This window comes from Neomonachus schauinslandi, chromosome 7, assembly GCF_002201575.2.
Source record: "Neomonachus schauinslandi chromosome 7, ASM220157v2, whole genome shotgun sequence".
NCBI lineage: Eukaryota > Metazoa > Chordata > Mammalia > Carnivora > Phocidae > Neomonachus > Neomonachus schauinslandi.
The window spans coordinates 23,960,597-23,980,245 of NC_058409.1; the positions used below are offsets into that span (position 1 = coordinate 23,960,597).

At 41.9% G+C, this 19,649-nt stretch overlaps 1 protein-coding gene across 2 annotated transcripts in view; it reads left to right on the plus strand.

Moving 5' to 3' along the window:
* SLC22A4 (solute carrier family 22 member 4) overlaps window positions 1-12,655 on the plus strand; it is a 40,821-nt gene extending 28,166 nt beyond the window's left edge. The window contains exons 5-10 of one of the 2 annotated variants that reach the window (XM_021701840.1): window positions 1,740-1,866; window positions 5,282-5,382; window positions 6,485-6,699; window positions 7,726-7,908; window positions 10,176-10,311; window positions 12,407-12,655. In XM_021701840.1, the coding sequence (XP_021557515.1) occupies window positions 1,740-1,866; window positions 5,282-5,382; window positions 6,485-6,699; window positions 7,726-7,908; window positions 10,176-10,311; window positions 12,407-12,482 (838 nt within the window). In that variant the 3' untranslated portion in view covers window positions 12,483-12,655. The remainder of the gene's footprint in view (window positions 1-1,739; window positions 1,867-5,281; window positions 5,383-6,484; window positions 6,700-7,725; window positions 7,909-10,175; window positions 10,312-12,406) is intronic. The other variant, XM_044916746.1, reaches the window with a different exon arrangement.
* Window positions 12,656-19,649: the final 6,994 nt, after the last annotated feature.

Consider the following 19,649-nt stretch of genomic DNA (forward strand, 5'->3'; position numbering starts at 1 on the left):
CTCCTCAGTGTGTGATAGAGACTCTCCAGCAATGCCCTTCCCCCTGTTCTATTTGAATTCCATCTACAAAGAGGCTATAGTGTACAACCTCGTTTGGTGCTCCCCTAGCTTCTGCAGCCATCAGCTAGACTTGATACTCCGTGCAGCACAAAAGCCATGGCCAAAGGAGAGATCGCAGCACCCTGAGCATCGCGGGCAGCAACTGGGAGTAAACCAGAGCCCTGCAGGTGGTTTGGGGATTTTTTTTATATCTCAACTTCCCTTATAAGGTTTGGCAAGAACGGACCACAAGTATGAATGGGGTAACTATGTAGGGGGTGGGGAGGGAGCCCATAGACGCAACATGGGGGAAGCTTTGCAATATCTAGCCGACTAGACATTAAGGTCCATGAGGGCCCTTAGAGCCTGTGGGAAGAAAGGTTGGGTATTTCTAAGAACAACCTTGTGGGGCAAAGGCATTGCTCAGAATTAGAAGGGGGTATACATGTACATAGGCAGGAAGCATACAGTGGCTGGGAAGTAGGAGCTCTAATTCTGCACTTTCGCAGTAGCCTCTAGGCACACGCACATACTTAAATAAATGAAACGTTCATTTGCTCGTTCACGCCAGTTACACGGGCTCAATAGCCACACACCGTTATCGACTACGATATTTGGCAACACGGCTACAGAGCAGTGTAGAAAGCTTTCTGGACCAGTGCAGCTCTACTTACTGAAGGTCAGTGACCCAACATCATCAGAGTTACCACAGGGACCAGCTAACGGCATCTTCCAAAATGACAGAAACTGGGTTCATGTTTCAACCCATGTGCTAGTCGGCTGGGGAAGGGAGCTGAGGCTTGACCATTTGATAAGTTGTGTTTTGCTCTGAGGTTAATTGCTGTTGAGGCTTTGGAGGGGCCTGTTTAATGATAGGAGGCCTCTGTATCTGCTACATGTAGTGTATTTTCTAGGATCACTGAGCACTGACCGATAGGTAAGGAAAGAAAGAGCTGGCAGAAGAATGGCTAAGAGATACTGAGAAATAAAAAGTAGGAAAGAATAGAAAAATATAAATAAATGTAAGTATGAGAAAAAGAAATAAGAATAGAAAAAATAGACAAATTAGGAAAGAATAGAAGTGAATTGTATGTAATAAAAAAAAAATTAAGTTTCTAGACATTAAAAAAAAAAAAAAAGACAACATTGTCTCCCAAAGCCTCGTTTGGTTACTCACTGCCCTGGGAATCTGAGAGCCACAGGAACAGTCCACAGGGGGGTGTCCGTGTATCCACCTTCTCCTCTGACCACAAGAAAAGCCCAAAGAGCACGGATGTCTTGGCCACCTTTACCTGGTAAACTTCTGACCATCGTCAGCTGGGACACTAGGAATTCTCTAAGGGATGGATGCACTGAAAAGATACTAGATTGTGTTTCTTTAAGAGCCACAATGCTTATTAAGTTTGAAATGACTTTCTCCCACTGCCTGGCTTACAGTACCCACAGTTAATGTTACCCCTTATGGTCTGGTCCTGCCTTCAAGTACAACTGATGAGTGATTTGATCAGAACTTTGAAACTTGGAGATGCTTTTATTTATTCCTATTATCAATGGAAATTTTATGAGGCCTCCTTCCTGATTTTTTTTAAATAGACAAATTATAATCTTACAAAATAAAAATTATTTGGGGGCAACTTACGGTGAATAGTATTAAACCTCACTATTGTGAAAAATTATAAACCATGAAAAATTTATTCCAGGTTTATTCCCGAATCTCCCCGGTGGTTGATATCCCAGAGAAGATTTAGAGAGGCTGAAAGTATCATCCAAAAAGCTGCAAAAATGAACAACATAGCTGCCCCGATGGTGATTTTTGATCCTGTGGAGGTAAGCATTTGCAGATGTGTCCTCTTAAGGTCAGCTATTCATTCTTGACTTAATTTAACCCAACGTGTGCCCACTATGTACCAGGCTCTGTGTGAGTCCTTGAGACACCGTGATGATTAAGTGCTGAGGTGAAATCCACCTCAGAGGGCTGCGTCGGAATTAGGTGCAATCATATATGTAAACTGCTTAGCCTATAGCAAGTGTTGATTAAATACTAGTCCCCCTTGCCTTCGGCAAGTTTTATCTGCAACTCTTTATTGGTATTTCACCATACTACTGGTGCAGTTACATACCAGTGATCTTTGAAGGTCCAGATGAAGTGGAAAAAATGTGGTTGGGGGTATTCCATCCATGGATTTCCCCCACTGTACTCTGAATCAGGCCACAACTGCTGAGGAAGCTGTGTATGCCTCTAGTCTTGCTGTGTCGTGTCTACAACCTAAAGGCGTGAAGGCACAGGCTCGAGGGGTCACCCCTGAAGGCAGGAGGCCACGAGGGAAAGATGATATTCTGTGGAAGCAGCCCTACTTCCTGACAGTCAGTGAGGACCTCAGTGTCTCCGTCCATGCCCTGTGCTGGGTCCTAGAGAAAATAACAAGTTAGATACAGTTCCTATGCTTAGGGAGCATAGCATGTAGCTAAGAGGGTCAAGAGGATTAGATGTAACATAAATGATACCAGGAGGGAGGAAGTGCTAAGTATCCAAGGTGTGGATGCTGTGTACCAGCAGAGAAAGGGAACAGACGGACTCTGGGCTGAAGAGCCAGGTCCAAACCAGGGGGTGGGGGCTTAGATGAATGGAGAGGATGGGGGCAGGGCATTCCTGGCTAGGAGAAGGGTAAGGGACTGCTCAGGATAGCCCAAGAAAATGGGGACAGCTGCAGAGACAGTATGCCTGCCCCACACTCAAGTCTGCACAGACTCAAGTCTGGCTCCCCCAGAAAGCAGGACTCTGCGGAGGGTGGTGGGCATTCCTCGGTTCCATCCCCGGCCTTTGGGACCTCTGACAGAAGCAGATATCCTGGCAATAGCCGAAGGATTAATTACAGGGCCATGAACCCAAGTTCTCAGAGGGCTGCCAGGGCAAGTATCTCTTAATCCTTTGCTCTTCAGATCAAGAATTCCATTCCCAGCCTTAGATAATTTACTGGACATCAGGGGTGGCCAGTGGACTCTTCTGCATCTCAGGGTGGTGCTGGTTGTTGATTGATGTTTATTGCGTCTGTGATCTGATTCCTGTCTTTCAGGAACTTACAGTTTAGTAGTGGAGATCAGACCTAATGGTTGAAAGCAGTCATAAAACATAGAAGACATAGTTATGGGCAAATAAGAGTAAAGTTCAGTGTCAAAACACATGCTTCTGAAAGCACCTCGTTTCTTCCTACCATCAGGCACGTGGAGCCTGAACTGGACGAGCCCGCTGAAGGAAAGGGAGCTTGTGCTCATCTCTGATGCTCACCTCCTGGCAAGGTGGGGAGGGGAGGGGGGTCCTCTTCAGGAGAATCCACAGAGCCCTGTGCTAGCACATACAGCCTGCTCAGAACGACAATGGAGAGTCTACCAGATGTCAGGCACAGTGTTGAGCTTATTTGATGTTCACACAAGCCATAGGTACTCTAGGCCCTTTTTTTCAGGAGAGGAAATCAAAGTACAGACAAGTTAAGGAATTTGCCCACAATCCCGTAGCTAGAAATCTTACTAGGTCTCTCTGGTGCCAAAGTACATGTGCTTAACAGCATGTGATTTCTTATCTCATGTTAGAGGCAGTGGGCAGAAAAAAATATAGAGGGTGCCTGGGTGGCTCAGTTGGTTAAGCGACTGCCTTCGGCTCAGGTCATGATCCTGGAGTCCCGGGATTGAGTCCCACATCAGGCTCCCTGCTTGGCGGGGAGTCTGCTTCTCCCTCTGACCCTCCCCCCTCTCATGTGCTCTCTCTCAAATAAATAAATAAAATCTTTAAAAAATATATAGAGAGAGTAGTGTCATCTAGGAAAGCTGTCTTGGGCTTCTCTGGCTTTCCTTCTGAAGCACCTTTAGCCTGCTCATGGCGTCTGGTCCAAAGGTATTTTGGTGACTCCATACAGTCACAAGTACTGGATACAAGACTATTCTTATCCTGAGTTTTCTAAAACTGGCTATTATCAAAATCACCCAAGGGGGAAATAAATCACCCAAGTAACTTTAAAAATATGAAGTTGTAGGCTTCAGGGCCCCAGCAAAGATTCAAATTCAGCAGGCCCCAGGTGGGACCTGGCAAGCTGCATTTTCATAAGGGCCCCGTGGAAGCACCAAGTGTTAGCGTGGGCCTGATGCACAGATCCTATCCGTGCATGGCACCACTTCCAGAACCCTCCGTGAAGACTTCTAGTTCCCACTAGTTTATTCAGGGGCTTTACTTTGGTTGTGATAATAGGGTTATGCTGCCAGGGGCATGTTCTGGGGCTGTACACTCCAAATCATGTAGAAGAAGAAAGGTAATATGTCTGTGAGCAGCAAGAGGGAGTGTCTGGTTATTCTTAGAAAGAAGGAGGCTCATATCTGGGGAGCACCTGCTACAAAGGCAGGTCCATCAGTCTCATTCCTTCACAGTAGACACTCCTTCCTAAGCCTCTTATTGCACACACACCATATCCCAGAGAGATTCCACACCTCAGAGCCTTGTAATTTTTTTTTACAAGTTCCAATAAGCTTGGTTATCTAGATTCCTACCACATGGCAAGTTAAATTTAGTAAATTAAAAGTAAAGGAGGGAAGCCCATTGACAGCGGTAAGAAACTGCCACTAGCCAGATAGTTAGCATATTTTCCTCAATGGTGCAGTCATAGTAATAATTATAGTTAAAACGGGATTGGGCATCTACCATGGTTCGAGTACTATGCTAAGTTTTATATATATATATATGCTCTCATTTAATCTTCTCAACTCCCAATTATTATACCTTTTTAACAGAGAAGTAAACTGATGCTCAGACCTCTTACCCAAGGTCCCTCAGTGAACCCAAAACTGTTCTGACACTGAGACAACAACAAGAAAAATACAAAACCAGGCATGGACCTCAAGGCAGTTGGGGCTGTTTGGCCCTACCCACTCCCTGGGTCCTAAGGGTCACAGCTCAGTGTGATTTGAGTCACCACAGTGATGACCATGAGTCAAGAAAAGGCTGTTAGCCATCAGGCTTTATATAAAGAGGCACTGAAGCCAATTCTAAGGCTCTGTCTAAAATGGGCCACAAGTATTTTAAAGTGTTAGAATAAGCATCATATACGTGGATGCCCTTATTCCCCTCAAATTCCAGACTTCTGAGCATATTCAAGGTGAGGGAGCGTTATATGCATAATAGGTCTTTCCCACATTGCCATGGTTGAAGATACCTCCTCATTACCTCTTAATCTCATGGTTGTTTGCATTATTTTAGCTACAGGAACTAAAACTCCCAAGTCAGCAGAAAGTTTTCATTCTGGACCTATTCAGGACTCAGAATATTGCCACAATAACCATCATGTCCTTGCTGCTCTGGTAAGTAATAAGTGATCTATGAACGCGACACGTAGCACCTAAATATACAACTGATTTTCTCTAATTCACAGCAACGTCAGGGCAAGGACTGAGTCTTCCTGAAACAAAATAAAAATTATACAATTCTAAGTTATTTGGAAATGCCTCCATTCAATTCATGGAACATGGATGCTGAAAAAAAAGTCACAGGGAACAATATTTAAGCCTGCAGTACTGTGGCCCACAGGGAAAGGGTCCCTCCCCTCCTAAAGTAATTGGGATTAATAGTAATAATGTTGCTGGTGGCTGAAACTGAGAAGCTAATTCAACTCCTGCTTCCTGACGCTGTATTAGCAATAGAACAGTGACATAGAACAACAATGTTCCTGAAAACATTTTCTAGATATCCTCTGCTTTTTGGTCATGTTAATCATAAGCAAATTTCTGCACAAAGGAGCCTGCAAGATGCAGTTATTTTTACACAGAAGAGCTTTGTGGTTCCGTGGAAGTTGACTGTAAGGACAGGATATGCAGTGTGTACTCTGTGATACTTTGAACCACTATGGGACTTTCATTCTCTCCCCGAAAGTGAGTTTTAATAAATTGATTGGAATTCACCAAAAGTGAATCCCACAGTATTGACTATGTGTCCTTGTTTTTCTTTTCGGTAAGAATAAAACCTGGATTTTGTGTGCACTGACATGACTGACGGTTTTTCTTCAAATAATAGTTGTAAGGGAACGAGGATGTACAAACTGTTCAGGAAATATTGAAATCTGAAATTAACTAGACCAGGGTAGGTGTTGTTGAATGTTGGTATAGCTAGACTAGTGCTGTCCAAGAGAACTCTCCACAACAATGAAAATGTTTTATGTCTGAGTTGTCCATCGTAGTAGCCACTAGCCACATGCGGTTATCAAGCAGGTGAAGTGTGGCTAGTGTGACTAAAGAACTGAATTTTAAATTTAATTTCATTTAAATTGATTTACTTTTAAAAGGCCATATGTGACTAGCGGCTACTTACAGGACAGAAAGATGGAGACAATTTCTTGACCATCATGGAATTATGGAGTGGTTCAAGCTATCCTCTTGTCATTTTTGCCTTTTTTCTTTTGTCTTTCAGGATGCTAACCTCAGTGGGTTACTTTGCTCTGTCTCTCAACGCTCCTAATTTACACGGAGATGCCTATCTGAACTGTTTCCTTTCTGCCTTGATCGAAGTTCCAGCTTACATCACAGCCTGGTTGTTGCTTCGAACCCTGCCTCGGCGTTACATCATAGCTGGAGTACTGTTCTTGGGAGGAGGCGTGCTTCTCTTAATTCAGTTCGTACCTGCAGGTAAGAAGTTAACCAATATTAACAGCTTACCAGAAAAGATCCACACCTTGACTGGACTAATCATTAGTCACTGCACCCTGTTTGTGATGCCCTTACATCATAAGCTCTTCGTAAGTCCACCGGACAAACAACAGCTAACTACATAATTTCCTGTGTTCATAACAACTCCCCTGAAATGGGGGTCAGCCTCAGAGCATCAGACATCACTGCCTGAGAGGAAGACAAATGCCATCAGTCATCCCCTTGGTGCTTTCAGACCTCTTCCCTGAGGAGCATTTTCCAGTTTGCAGCGTGTAGGACATGCCAGTTCCGATATAAGTCAGTGATTTTTAGGGTCTGTGATCCTGAAGTAGTTAAAGAGCACACTGAATACATTTGCTTCTTTTTTCTCCTTATGCCTAACTTTCTCATATTATTAAAATGTTGTCAATAGATCATTGATAACATAGTATTAGACATAGAAACATATATTTCTTTAATAAGAATAAACAGGATAGAAAGGATTGGTCCTTCTCTTTGAAGATTAAACTTAACTATATTAACATGCTAACAATTTACCATGAAACCGTTGTAACAAAAGTGGACAAAGGTCACTGACTGCCTAAATGATCTAGAATAACAGTTGAGCAAAAGAGAAAGCAACCCCCCGCTCTCCATCTTTGCTTGTGTCCGATTATTAAGATATTTGAAGAGAAAGTGTTACTTGGGAATATCTTTCTTTCTTTCTTTCTTTTTTAAGAAAGAGGAGGGAAGGAGAATGGCAGAGGAAAAGGGAGAGAGAGAATCTTAAGCAGGTTCCACACTCAGCGCAGAGCTGGCACACAGGGTTTGATCGTATGATCCTAAGATCGTGACCTGAGCTGAAATCAAGAGTCGGAAGCTTAACCGACTGAGCCATCCAGGTGCTCCAGGAATATGTTTATATTATAAAAACATTGCTGTACAGGCAAAAAGGACAATGAAAGAACTGAGTTACAAAGTCTTACTTCTAAAAGCACCTCTGTTTACGCTGGGTCTCTTTTCCAGATTACAACTTCTTGTCCATTGGTCTGGTGATGTTAGGAAAGTTCGGGATCACCTCTGCTTTCTCCATGCTGTATGTCTTCACTGCAGAGCTTTACCCCACCCTGGTCAGGAACATGGCTGTGGGGGTCACATCCATGGCATCCAGAGTGGGCAGCATCATTGCTCCCTACTTTGTTTACCTCGGTGAGATGCATCTTGTCAATTTGTTCTTTTTTTAAATATAAAGGAATAGATTTTTCATTGTGAAAAATGCAAACAGCACAGAAAGTACTGGAAAAATTACAAGTTCACCTCTTCTCTCCCGGCTCCCCAGACTGCAGCCCTAGAAGTAGCTAATATTAACATTTTGGTGAGTAGCCCTTCAGACATTTTGTTTTGCAAAACATATATATACACAATAAAATTAAACACATAAACAAAATTATATATATTGTTTCACAACTTTCTTAACATTGTATCATATATCGCTTTTACCTTCTTTTTAGTTAGTATATATTCTTCCAATGTATGTATATACATAGTTTGTTTAACTAGGCTCAATGGATGGACATTTAGGCCATTTCCAGGTTTTTGTTATTACACATAACACTGCAATGAACATTCCTCTATCCCCCTAAGGCCCTTTGTTCATTTAATTACATACACTTGGATTCATGGATTGTTGGAGCAATTTAAAATTTTCATAGATATTGCCAAACTGACCTCTAAGTATTGTACTAATTTACAATCCAACTATCAGTATATGAGAGTGCCTATTTCTCCATATCCTAACAATGGAGATGATCCAATTTTTTAATCATTTGGTAATCTGTTATCTGAAAAATGGATATCATTATTGCTTTCATTTCTAATTCTTTAAATAAAGTTGAGCATTTTTTTAAGATTTATTTATTTATTTGCGAGACAGAGGGAGTGCAAGAGCACGTGCTCATGTGAGCTGGGGGAGGGATAGAGGGAGAGAATCTTCAAGCAGAAGCCCTGCTGAACGCAGAGTCTGATGTGGGGCTCAATCTCAAAACCCATGAGATCATGACCTGAGCTGAAATCAAGAGTCAGACACTTAACCGACTGAGCCGCCCAGGCGCCTCTGATTTGTGAGAGTTCTTTGTAATCGAAAGAAACTAGCCCTTTGCATATATGTTGTAAATATTTTTCCTAGTTCATCATTTACTTTAGATTTTATGATATTTTAGGAAGTTTTAGTTTTTATATAGTCAGATTTCTCAATCTGGAAGAACACCACGGGGGGGCTTCAGTGGGTTGCTCAATGGTTGTGGGATCTCACACTCCAAGCCTAAGCCCCATTAAGGACTCTGCCGGTGAGAGATGCTGATAACGTGTCCTTATTCTTCCTAGTCATCCGTTGGTTCAAACACACTGGTTCTGATTGGTTCAAACACGCACACAAACAAATACTCTATCTAAATCCTCAGCATAGGTATGCTCTAATCTTTGCAGATAAAGTGAAACATTTTCTTATCTTAAACATACTCTGCACGGCTACCCTGAATAAGCCCTAAGAGAACACATTATAATATAGAATGGTGTTGTTTTCCCTTTGTCCCTCCCTCTACTTTCAAGCCACGCTCACTTGGTCTAAGGTGGACCATTGGGTACGAAGGAATGGAAGAGTCTGAGACAGATCTTTCTGTTCCACAACAGCTACTCCTGTTAGTGACATAGACGCCTCAGAGAAGCTTCCAGATTAATGTTTTCTGACAAAATCCTTGGGTGTGCTATTCCTCTGTAATCTGTTTGCAGAAAGGAAGCAAAATGAGGCTCTATTATTCTCCTGTCCAAGTAACACCAGATAGTGAAGAGGTGGAATGGTTCTTGCAATTACATTACAAAACCAAGACACGTAAATGTTGCAAAAAGAAACCAAATCCAGGTATAGTGCATTCACTGTGCCTGACATTTAGTGATTGAAGTTGGATTGAACATATTACTTAGGTTTTTTTTTTTAATTTTTTTAAGAGTATCATGGATCTTTGGACCTAGCAGTCCACTGCAGCCTACTTACTAGTTCAGGCAAAAGCAATGGTCACACCAGTCATCATGGCCAGTACCTGTCCCTGCGATATCCTTTTTCTCCTTGATGTCCGCTCATCCCCCATCTCTAATGACTTCCACCTTGAGAGGGAAAAGTTGGTAGGCGAAGACTTCCATCAAAGGAACATCTGTCACACATGGTTAAAGAGTGGCTTGGAGAATGCCAACCGGCATGGAAGACCTTATGATAATGCAAAATCACGTAGGGAAATGATTATGGGAATCTCAGAGGTAATGGCTTCTACCAAAAAGAAACTGTGATCTTTTGCATACCTTTTTCCTTCTGACAATGCTCAGGTTTAAAACTGCTCTCAAATACTGTTTGCCACCATTACAAAATAATTCCCAGGGACATCTGGAGAATCCCTGTATCTAATTGATGTTCTTGTGCCTTCCAGGTGCTTACAACAGAGTTCTGCCCTACATCGTCATGGGTAGCCTGACTGTCTTCATTGGAATCATCACCCTTTTCTTCCCGGAAAGTTTTGGAATGACTCTACCAGAGACCTTAGAGCAGATGCAGAAAGTGAAAGGGTAAGTGGAACTTTAAAAACTGGTAGCAAAATTCCTCAAAATTCCTCAGAATAAACATGCAAGAATAGCCAGGAAATTTCTGAAAAAGCAGAGTAGTAAGTAGAGAGTAGCTCTATCAGATAAGAAAGCATATTACTAAGCAGAGGTAATTAAAACCATTATGATAAGGGTGTAGGAATCGAAATCACTGGAATAGAATAGAGTTCAGAATTAAATCCAAGAAACTATGAGAACTCAGTCTATGCTAAAAAGTTGCAATTCAAAATCAGTGAGAAAAATTAGATTATTCAGTAAAGGGTGTTAGAGAATTCAGCTAACCACACTGGTTAAATAGAAAACTTGCACCCTTCTCCAGAATAAATACATCAAGATAAATTGCAGAGTGATTAAAAATCGAGGACTAAAAATGTAAAATCATAAATGTACCAGAAGAAAACATACGTTATTTTTGTAACCTCAGAGAAGGCCTTTCTGAGCGTGATATGAAACACAAAGAGACGTAAAGGAAAAGATTGCTACATCTGATTATGAAACTTTAGAAGTTCTTGGCACAGCAAGAAAGGAAACCATAAATAAAAACAAAGGTCAAAAAGCCAGGGGAGAAAATATTTGCAACACACAATATACACCTGGGGCTAATACAGCTAATATACACGAAACTCTCAGCAGTCAGTGGGAAAAAGACAACTCAGTAGGAAAACTGGCAAAGGTCATCAACAAGCGGTTAACAGAAACGGATGTTTCAGTGGCAGGTATATACACGAAAAACAATACTTGTCCACATTAATAAAGAAATACAAAATAAAACAATTTAATCTTTTTTTTTTTTTTTTTTTTTGGCCTATGAGATTGTATGAGAGTTTTCCCTCCTGATACCCACCACTTCTGACACCAACTAGGTGCCTTACAATTTCATTCAATTCCAACACTAACCACCAGAGTTTGCATCAGAATCTGTAGGTTTTAGAGCTTAGTCCCACAAGACTGCCCTCCCTTCAGATGTCAGTGGTAAATATCAGGTCCCCAGGTTATCCACACTTCTATCCAACGTGGTTTCAAAGTCTGGTGTTTCCACAACCCCCTTCCCCCACTCAAGTTCAGTAATTTGCCGGAATAACTCACAGAACTCGGATAACACTTTCCTTACCATTTCAGGTTTATTGTAAAGGATACATACGAACAGCCAGATGAAGAGATACAAAGGCTGACGTCCAGAAGGGTCCAGAGTGCAGGAGCTTCTGTCCCTGTGCAGTTGGGGAACACCACCATCCTCACACATGGATGTGTTCACCAATTCAGAAGCTCTCTGAACCTTAGTGTTCAGGGGGTTTTATAGAGGTTTTATCACGTAGGCATGATCAATAACTAATCCAACCTCTAGCCCCTCACCCCTCCTTGGAGGTTGGAAGGTGGGGCTGAAAGTTCCAGGCTTCTAATCAAGGCCTGATCTTTCTGGTGACCAGCCTCCATCCTGAAACTATCCAGGGGCCCCTCAAGAGTTGCCTCATTAGAATAAAGGACAAGATGATCCCTATCACTCAGGAAATGACAAAGAATTTAGGAGCTCTGAGTCAGGAACCAGGGACAAAAATCGAATATCTTTCTACAGTATCACAGATTGGCAAACAATTAAAGATGAGTGAATTTGTAGGAGAAGTTGAGATTCTAGAGTGAAACTGCCTGGCTTCAAATCCCAAATCTAGTGAATGAATTTGGGAAAATTGCTTAATTTTCACTAAACCTCGGGATTCACATCAGGGAATAGTTCATATGGGGAAACAGTTCATAAATCTATATATGAGTGGATGATTCTGATCCCTGACAGGACATGTATAGCAAAGTGTGTGCCAAAAGTTGTGTTCTTCTAATGATATGACTATTTCAATATCAACTTTAGCTTGCTGAGAGCTTCATGTTTACCACTCCATCCTTTCCTCAGGGAAACTGTAGAATTAGAGAATACAAGCTCTAGACTCCTGAGCTATTATTAGAGTTATAGTCATTGACTGGTTAAGTGTTTTCCGGTGTCAGTCTAGCATTCTGAGGAGGAGAGTCTTGAATATTTAATTTTCTTTAGCACTTACTTTATTTTCAGGTTCAGGTTTAGGAAAAAACCAAGAGATTCAGTAGAGAAGGAAGAAAATCCCAAAGTTCTAATAACTTCATTCTGATAAGATCTCCACCCCATTTGGTGACCTGAAAACCAGCTGCATCAGACTCTACGAGGAAACCAAAGCCTTTCCTGAGGAACTGGACCAAGCCTGACGATGAACACTAAGATGACTCTGCTATTGAGAAACGCTTGTCATAGAGCACACTCCAGATAATCTCCTTAATTTTAATAAAAAACCATTTCTAGAGAGTCCACCTTCTTAACGAATTCGATGAAATGGGTTCATACGATTTTTTGAAAATTGTGTGGGTCAAGGACCAGTAAATCCATACAAAGATTAACACTCATTTCCAAACATACAAACTCTATTCAAATAAAAAGAATGTCATTGTATTAACACAACTATCAGGTGACAACACTATGTGTGTGTATGTGTGTAAGTGAACCAGCACATTCAAAATTACAGTCGTGTTTGAAGTGAACTCATATACTGCTGTAACTAAATGATTAGATGCAGTATTCCTATCCAGAAAATTTTATACAATCCTTTGAGGTGAATTGATGGCAGATATTAATAGTGTTTTACAAGTGAAATGCCGCAGGAGATCAAGTAGCCTGGGTCATATGACCTGCTGGCCTTTAAGAAGGGAACCCAGGCAGCTCCCTGCTACGATTTCAGCGGCTATGACTCAAGGCCTTTTGAAGGGTCCGCAGTTGTTGGGATCTTTTTGAGCACGTGTTTAAACTTTGTTTCTTTAGAGCGGCTGAAGAGGTATTTTGCTAGTAAACAGAGAATCAGGAGAGCCACAAACCAGTGAGGTTGGTAAAGATGGGTTTGTATGCCCTGCAGCCAAGAGCTACCGGCCCCCAGGAAGGAGGCTGTCCACGCCAACAATCTGGAGAGACTTTTTAAACAGTTCTTTCCATTAATAGATTCCTTCCTAAGCACGGTCTGCAGCTGCTGATCTCTCCAACCAGGGGTGCATCTGGTTTCAGTTCCACAAGTGAGCAGGGGGAAAAAATAAAGGCCTCCGCTGGGGTCATGTGTTATCATAAGCTCAGGAGAGACATGTCAGGTCTCTGTCTCAGCACGTTGTAGGCATGCTGAGATGGCAACAGAGCAGGAGGTTACTCCTGGACACCTGAGAGACATGCTTTCACTGAAAGTGGCCTCTGAGCACAGCACAGTCGTAAGCTCCGGACCCTTCCCTATACCCAGCGCTATGCTATGCGCGTGGAAACAGGTAGCCACTGGTCTTCATAGATACTTGATGGCATCAGCTCCGAAAAACAATTATCCCCAAATGTAAATTTTCACTAACTGTTTTTTAGAGGAACCTTGAAAGTAACATTTTTGATAAGTAGTCCTTATTATTTCAAGTTCCTTATCTTGAACTTTTCTGATTAACCCCCAATTTTTTTCTCTCTATTGCCATATTTCTAACACATATTCTATATCCTCCTGACTCACTGATGCTACCTTTTGATTGTTACTTTAAAATCCACCAGAGGGGCGCCTGGGTGGCTCAGTCGGTTAAGCATCCGCCTTCAGCTCAGGTCATGATCCCAGGGTTCTGGGATAGAGTCCCGCATCTGGCTCCTTGCTCAGCGGGGAGCCTGTTTCTCCCCTGCCTGCCACTCCCCCTGCTTGTGCTTGCTCCCTCTCTCTCTCTCTCAAATAAATAAAATCTTAAAAAATAAATAAATAAAGGGGCGCCTGGGTGGCTCAGTCGGTTGAGCGACTGCCTTCGGCTCGAGTCATGATCTCAGGGTCCTGGGATTGAGCCTCACATAGGGCTCCCTGCTCAGCAGAAGGCCTGCTTCTCCCTCTACCACTCCCCCTGCTTGTGTTCCCTCTCTCGCTGTCTCTCTCTGTGTCAAATAAATAAATAAAATCTTTAAAAAAAAATTAAAAAATATTAAATAAATAAATAAATAAATAAAATCCACCAGACTATCCTAGAATAATTTATGTTTTGTCATTGGAGACACAAGTGCATAGCTTCATCCACCCAGTGCTTTTATCTCCCCCATGGATACAGCCTGTATGGATCACCTTTCCATCGACCTTGCTAAGCACTGGGCAGCCTGTCCCACAGACAGCAGGTCATGCTGCCTCCCAACAAGCTCTTCTCGAACTTCCTTCCCACCCGCAGTGGCTGTTCCCTCTGTGTTCTTCAGGTTCTTGTTAACCTTCACTGAGCTGGGCTCTTGTCTTGTTGCCCCCACACCCCCCTAAGTTCTGGGAAGCTAGGGACCTTACCTTGTTTCTCTTTTTATCCTCTATAGATCTGTTTAGCATAGTGCTTTCTTGCATTTAACAAGCATTGATAAATATTTTTTAGTTAAGAAACTTTGTAACTCCAGTTTGGTGAAAATGTTTGTTTGATACATAGACATAAAATTTTTAAATTCCTATATGCAAAATGCTCTTAAAGCTTTTTTTTTTTTTAAAGATTTTATTTATTTATTTGACAGAGAGATACACAGCGAGAGAGGGAATACAAGCAGGGGGAGTGGGAGAGGGAGAAGCAGGCTTCCCGCGGAGCAGGGAGCCTGATGCGGGGCTCGATCCCAGGACCCTGGGATCATGACCTGAGCCGAAGGCAGACGCTCAACGACTGAGCCACCCAGGCGCCCCTCTTAAAGCTTTTTCTAAATATAAAAAGTAAAGATGTGATAATTACCTTTCACTGCTGTTTGTACTGGCACTTTATATTTTAAAATATTAAGAGATGACTTTTTAAAATCTGTTTCTGTAAAGACAACAAGTACACAGATGATTATCTCTTTGGTAGTTCAAAGACCAAGTAGATCAACACATGTCAAAAGAGCATTTGATTAAATTCAAGATACATTCCTGAGTTTTAAAAACTGCTTTTAAAGTTAGGTCAACAAGGCAACATCCTGCACTCGCTTAAGAATAGCAGTCTCCGACTGGCAGCCAATCTGACACTGCACGTTCTAGAATCTAGTGTCTTGCGTGGATTCTGTTAGCTTCTGAACCAGTCCCTCCTCCTAATTCGGCTCCTTCCCCGCCCTGAGTCTATCCTCAGCACAGCAGCCTGGTTATCTAAATGAGACCATGTCACTTTTCCACTCAAAACCTTCCAATAGCTCCCCATCTCAGGTGTGCTTCTTCCCCCCTTTCTGGTCCCACAGCATGTGCTTTTATTTACATGCGTTTCATCCCACTTCAGTCAGGTTTTTGAAAAGTTAAAGTCTTTACAATAGTGTATACATAGGATGATCACATGTCCCAGTTTTCCCAGAAAAGTCACAGTTTCTTTTTTTTTTTTTTTTTTTTGATTTTATTTATTTGACAGAGAGAGACACAGCGAGAGAGGGAACACAAGCAGGGGGAGTGGGAGAGGGAGAAGCAGGCTTCCTGCGGAGCGGGGAGCCCGATGCGGGGCTCGATCCCAGGACCCTGGGATCATGACCTGAGCCGAAGGCAGACGCTTAACGACTGAGCCACCCAGGCGCCCCACAGTCACAGTTTCTATCTATGAGCCTAGGGTGATTATTAATCCCCTCCCCAACAACTTTTCACTCTAAAAATGTCCCAATTTGGATGACGAGTTGTATATGTTCACCAATTATAGGGTCCTGCTCTGTGTGTCCCCAAATGTCCTTGCTCAAATGTCACCTGCTTGATAAATACTTACCTGACCACCCAATTTTAAACTGTATCTTGTTCTCTCTGTCCTAAACTCACCTGTCCCTGGTTCATTTTTCTCCATAGTTTTTATTACCCTCTAACATCCTAACTAATTTACCTCTTCATTTTTTTTTTTTTAATGTCCTTCTTCCTCATGGAGTTTACATTCCATCCCCAGCAGTTAGAAGTGTGTTTGGCACATAGTCGATACTTGATAAATATTTGTTTAAAAATGGATAAATATATTATTATAATCATTATTGTAGTTAAATTTGCAAAATTAATTATTAGTTTTCAAACAAGAAAACAGTGGCCAATAAACATACCAAAAAAGTGTTCTGGGTCACCTGGGTGGCTCAGTTGGTTAAGTGTCCAACTCTTCTTTTTTTTTTTTTTTTTTTTTAGAGAGAGAGAGAGCACACAACTGGAGGGACAGACAGAGGGAGAAAATCTTCAAGCCAACTCCCTGCTGAGCAGGGAGCTTGATGCAGGCTCGATCTTAGGACCCCCAAGATCATGACTTGAGCTGAAAGCAAGAGTCAAAAGCTTAACTGATTGAGCCTCCCAGGGGCCCCAAGTGTCCGATTCTTGGTCTTAGCTCAGGTCTTGATCTCAGGGTCGTAAGTTCAAGCCCCACGTTGGGCTCCAAGCTAGGTGTGGAGCCTACTTAAAAAAAAAAAAAAAGTTCTGCTTCACAAGCAATTGAAAAAAATACTAATTGGTGTGACAATGTGATGCCATTTTCCAATTAACACATTAGCAAAGATTACAAAATGATGGTATTCAGTAATAATGAGAGTATGATGAGATACATTTTCATATTCTTCTGGTGGGAGTGTAAATTGGATTATTTTTTCTGGAAAAGAAAATGGCAGTGTTTCCAGGGCCTTAAGATGCTTGGATATTTTTTTCTTTTTTCTTTTCTCTTTTCTTTCTTTCTTCCTTTTTTTTTCAGAGAGAGAGAGACAGTGTGCATGTGCGGGCAGGAGTGGGGATGGGGTAGGGAGGAGGGGTAGAGGGAGAGGAAGAGAGAGATTCTTAAGCAGGCTCCATGCCCAGCACAGAGCCTGATGCAGGGCTCAGTCTCACAACTCTGAGAACATGACCTGAGCTGAAATCCAGAGTCGGACGCTTAACTGACTGAGTCACCCAGGTGCTCCAAAATAGTCTGATTTAAAAATGGGCAAAAGGGGGGTCCTGGGTGGCTCAGTCAGTTAAGCGGCTGCCTTCAGCTTGGGTCATGATCCCAGGGTCCTGGGATTGATCCCCACGTTGGGCTCCCTGCTCAGCCGAGAGCCTCCCTCTCCCTCTGCCTGCCACTCTGCCTGCTTGTGCTTTCTCTCTCTCTCTGTCAAATAAATAAATAAAATCTTTTAAAAAATAAATAAATAAAAATGGGCAAAAGATTTGAATAGAAAGTTCTCCAAAGAAGATATACAAATGGCCAGCAAGCATATGAAATGATGCTCAACATCACTAATCATTAGAGAAGCTCAAACCAAAACCACGAGACACCACCTCACACCCATTAGGATGGCTGCTATAAAAAGAGCAGAAAACAAGTGTTGACAAGGATGTGGAGAAATAGGAATACCTATGCACTGTTGGTGGGTATGTGAAATGGTGCAGTCACTATGGAAAACAATATGGAGGTTCCTCAAAAAAAATTAAAAATAGAATTACAGTATGATTCAGCAGTCCCACTTCTGGGTATATATCCAAAATAGTTCAAAGCAGTATCTCAAAGAGCTGTTTGCACACTCATGTTCATCACAGCATTATTAATAATAGCTAAGAGCTGGAAACAACCCAAATGTTCATCAACAGATGAATGGATAAAGAAAACGTGTACATGTACAATGTACAATGCAACATTATGTAGCCTTAAAAAAAAAAAAAAGAAATCCTGTTGCATGTTCTAACATGGATGAGCCTCAAGGACACTATGCTAAGTGAAATAAGCCAGTCACAAAAGGACAAACACTGTATGATTCCACTCACATGAAGTACTTAAAATTAGTGTGGTTAGTGGGTTTCAGTTTTACAAGATGAAGAAGTTCTAGAGATCTGTGCATAGCAATGTGAATACTACTGAATAATACATCACATTATTAAACTGTACACTTGCAAGTGGTTAAGATGGCAAAATTCAATGTTATGTGTTTTTTTTACCACAATAAAAAAAAACTGTGTGGAAATAGTTAAATAAATAAAAAATAGTGTGCTCTTCTGAAGGAATATTATTCAGCCTTTAAAAATGGTATTTAAGAATTTTTTTTTAAGTTTTATTTTTTTTAAGTAATCTCTACACCCAGTATGGGGCTCGAACTCATGACCTCGAAATCAAGAGTCATATGCTTTCCCAACTGAGCCAGCCAGGTGCTCCTAACAATTATTTTTAATAACATGATAAAAATGATATAATGCAAGTATTAAAAAACAGTATATAATAGTATTAACTAAATAATGAATGCATGCCTGAATAAACTATGTTTGAAACATATGAAAAAACAACTAGAAGGAAAGATCTCAAGGTATTAACAGTAGGTATGTTTGGATGGGGGATGATGGATAACTTCTGTTTTAGGTCCTTTTTTGTAGTTTTCCATACTTCACAAATGTTTCCCAAAATACATTACTTTTATAATTGTAAAGAAGTTTAAAAAATAAAAACTTTTATTAAGTGTCAACTAAGTGTGGGGTCTCAGGAAGCAAAGATGAAGACCATGAAGAATGCAAAATTCTTGCTTGCAGCAGGTTCGGTGTAGCCAGATGATAAATTCCTGTCCGTGTGGCCTCGGCAGCGAGCCCAGTGCCCCGACCTGGGTTGAGCTCCGTGGAGCTGAAACCCCGGTCAAAGTCATTTTCTCCCATCCAGACCCGGGCATTTTCAGATCTCTCCTCTCTGCTTGAGCACCAGTCACATCTCCCCTGACTTGGTTTTACCACGCAACACTCACTCTTCTGAAGCAAATTACCTTATCACAGAGGTTATATTTAACAGATTATAAAAATGGATTATAAAAAATTATGAGCCTTTGCAAAAAAAAAAAATTATGAGGATTTGAACTACTGATGCTGCTATGTTGGCACAGAAAAGTCTTTTTTTTTTTTTTTAAGATTTTATTTATTTGACAGAGACACAACGAGAGAGGGAACACAAGCAGGGGGAGTGGGAGAGGGAGAAGCAGGCTTCCCGCGGAGCAGGGAGCCCGATGCGGGGCTTGATCCCAGGACTCCGGGATCATGACCTGAGCCGAAGGCAGACGCTCAACGACTGAGCCACCCAGGTGCCCCTGGCACAGAAAAGTCTTAAACCTGAGTTTGAGAACCTTGACAACTCCTTTATCAAACACTGCAAATTTGACCCTCCTTGTCACTCTGATTCTAGCTTCCCTCTGTGCTCCCTGTCCCTGCAGAGCCCACCACCTCACCCTCCCACTGCTGTGTTCCACTGCGGACAAACACCTGTTGTCCTTCAAGTCTATCCCTGGGTGCTTTTTCTACATCTCTCCTGGCAGAGCCCAGGCTGCCCCCTGAGCACCCCCACTTCCCTCCTGGTGC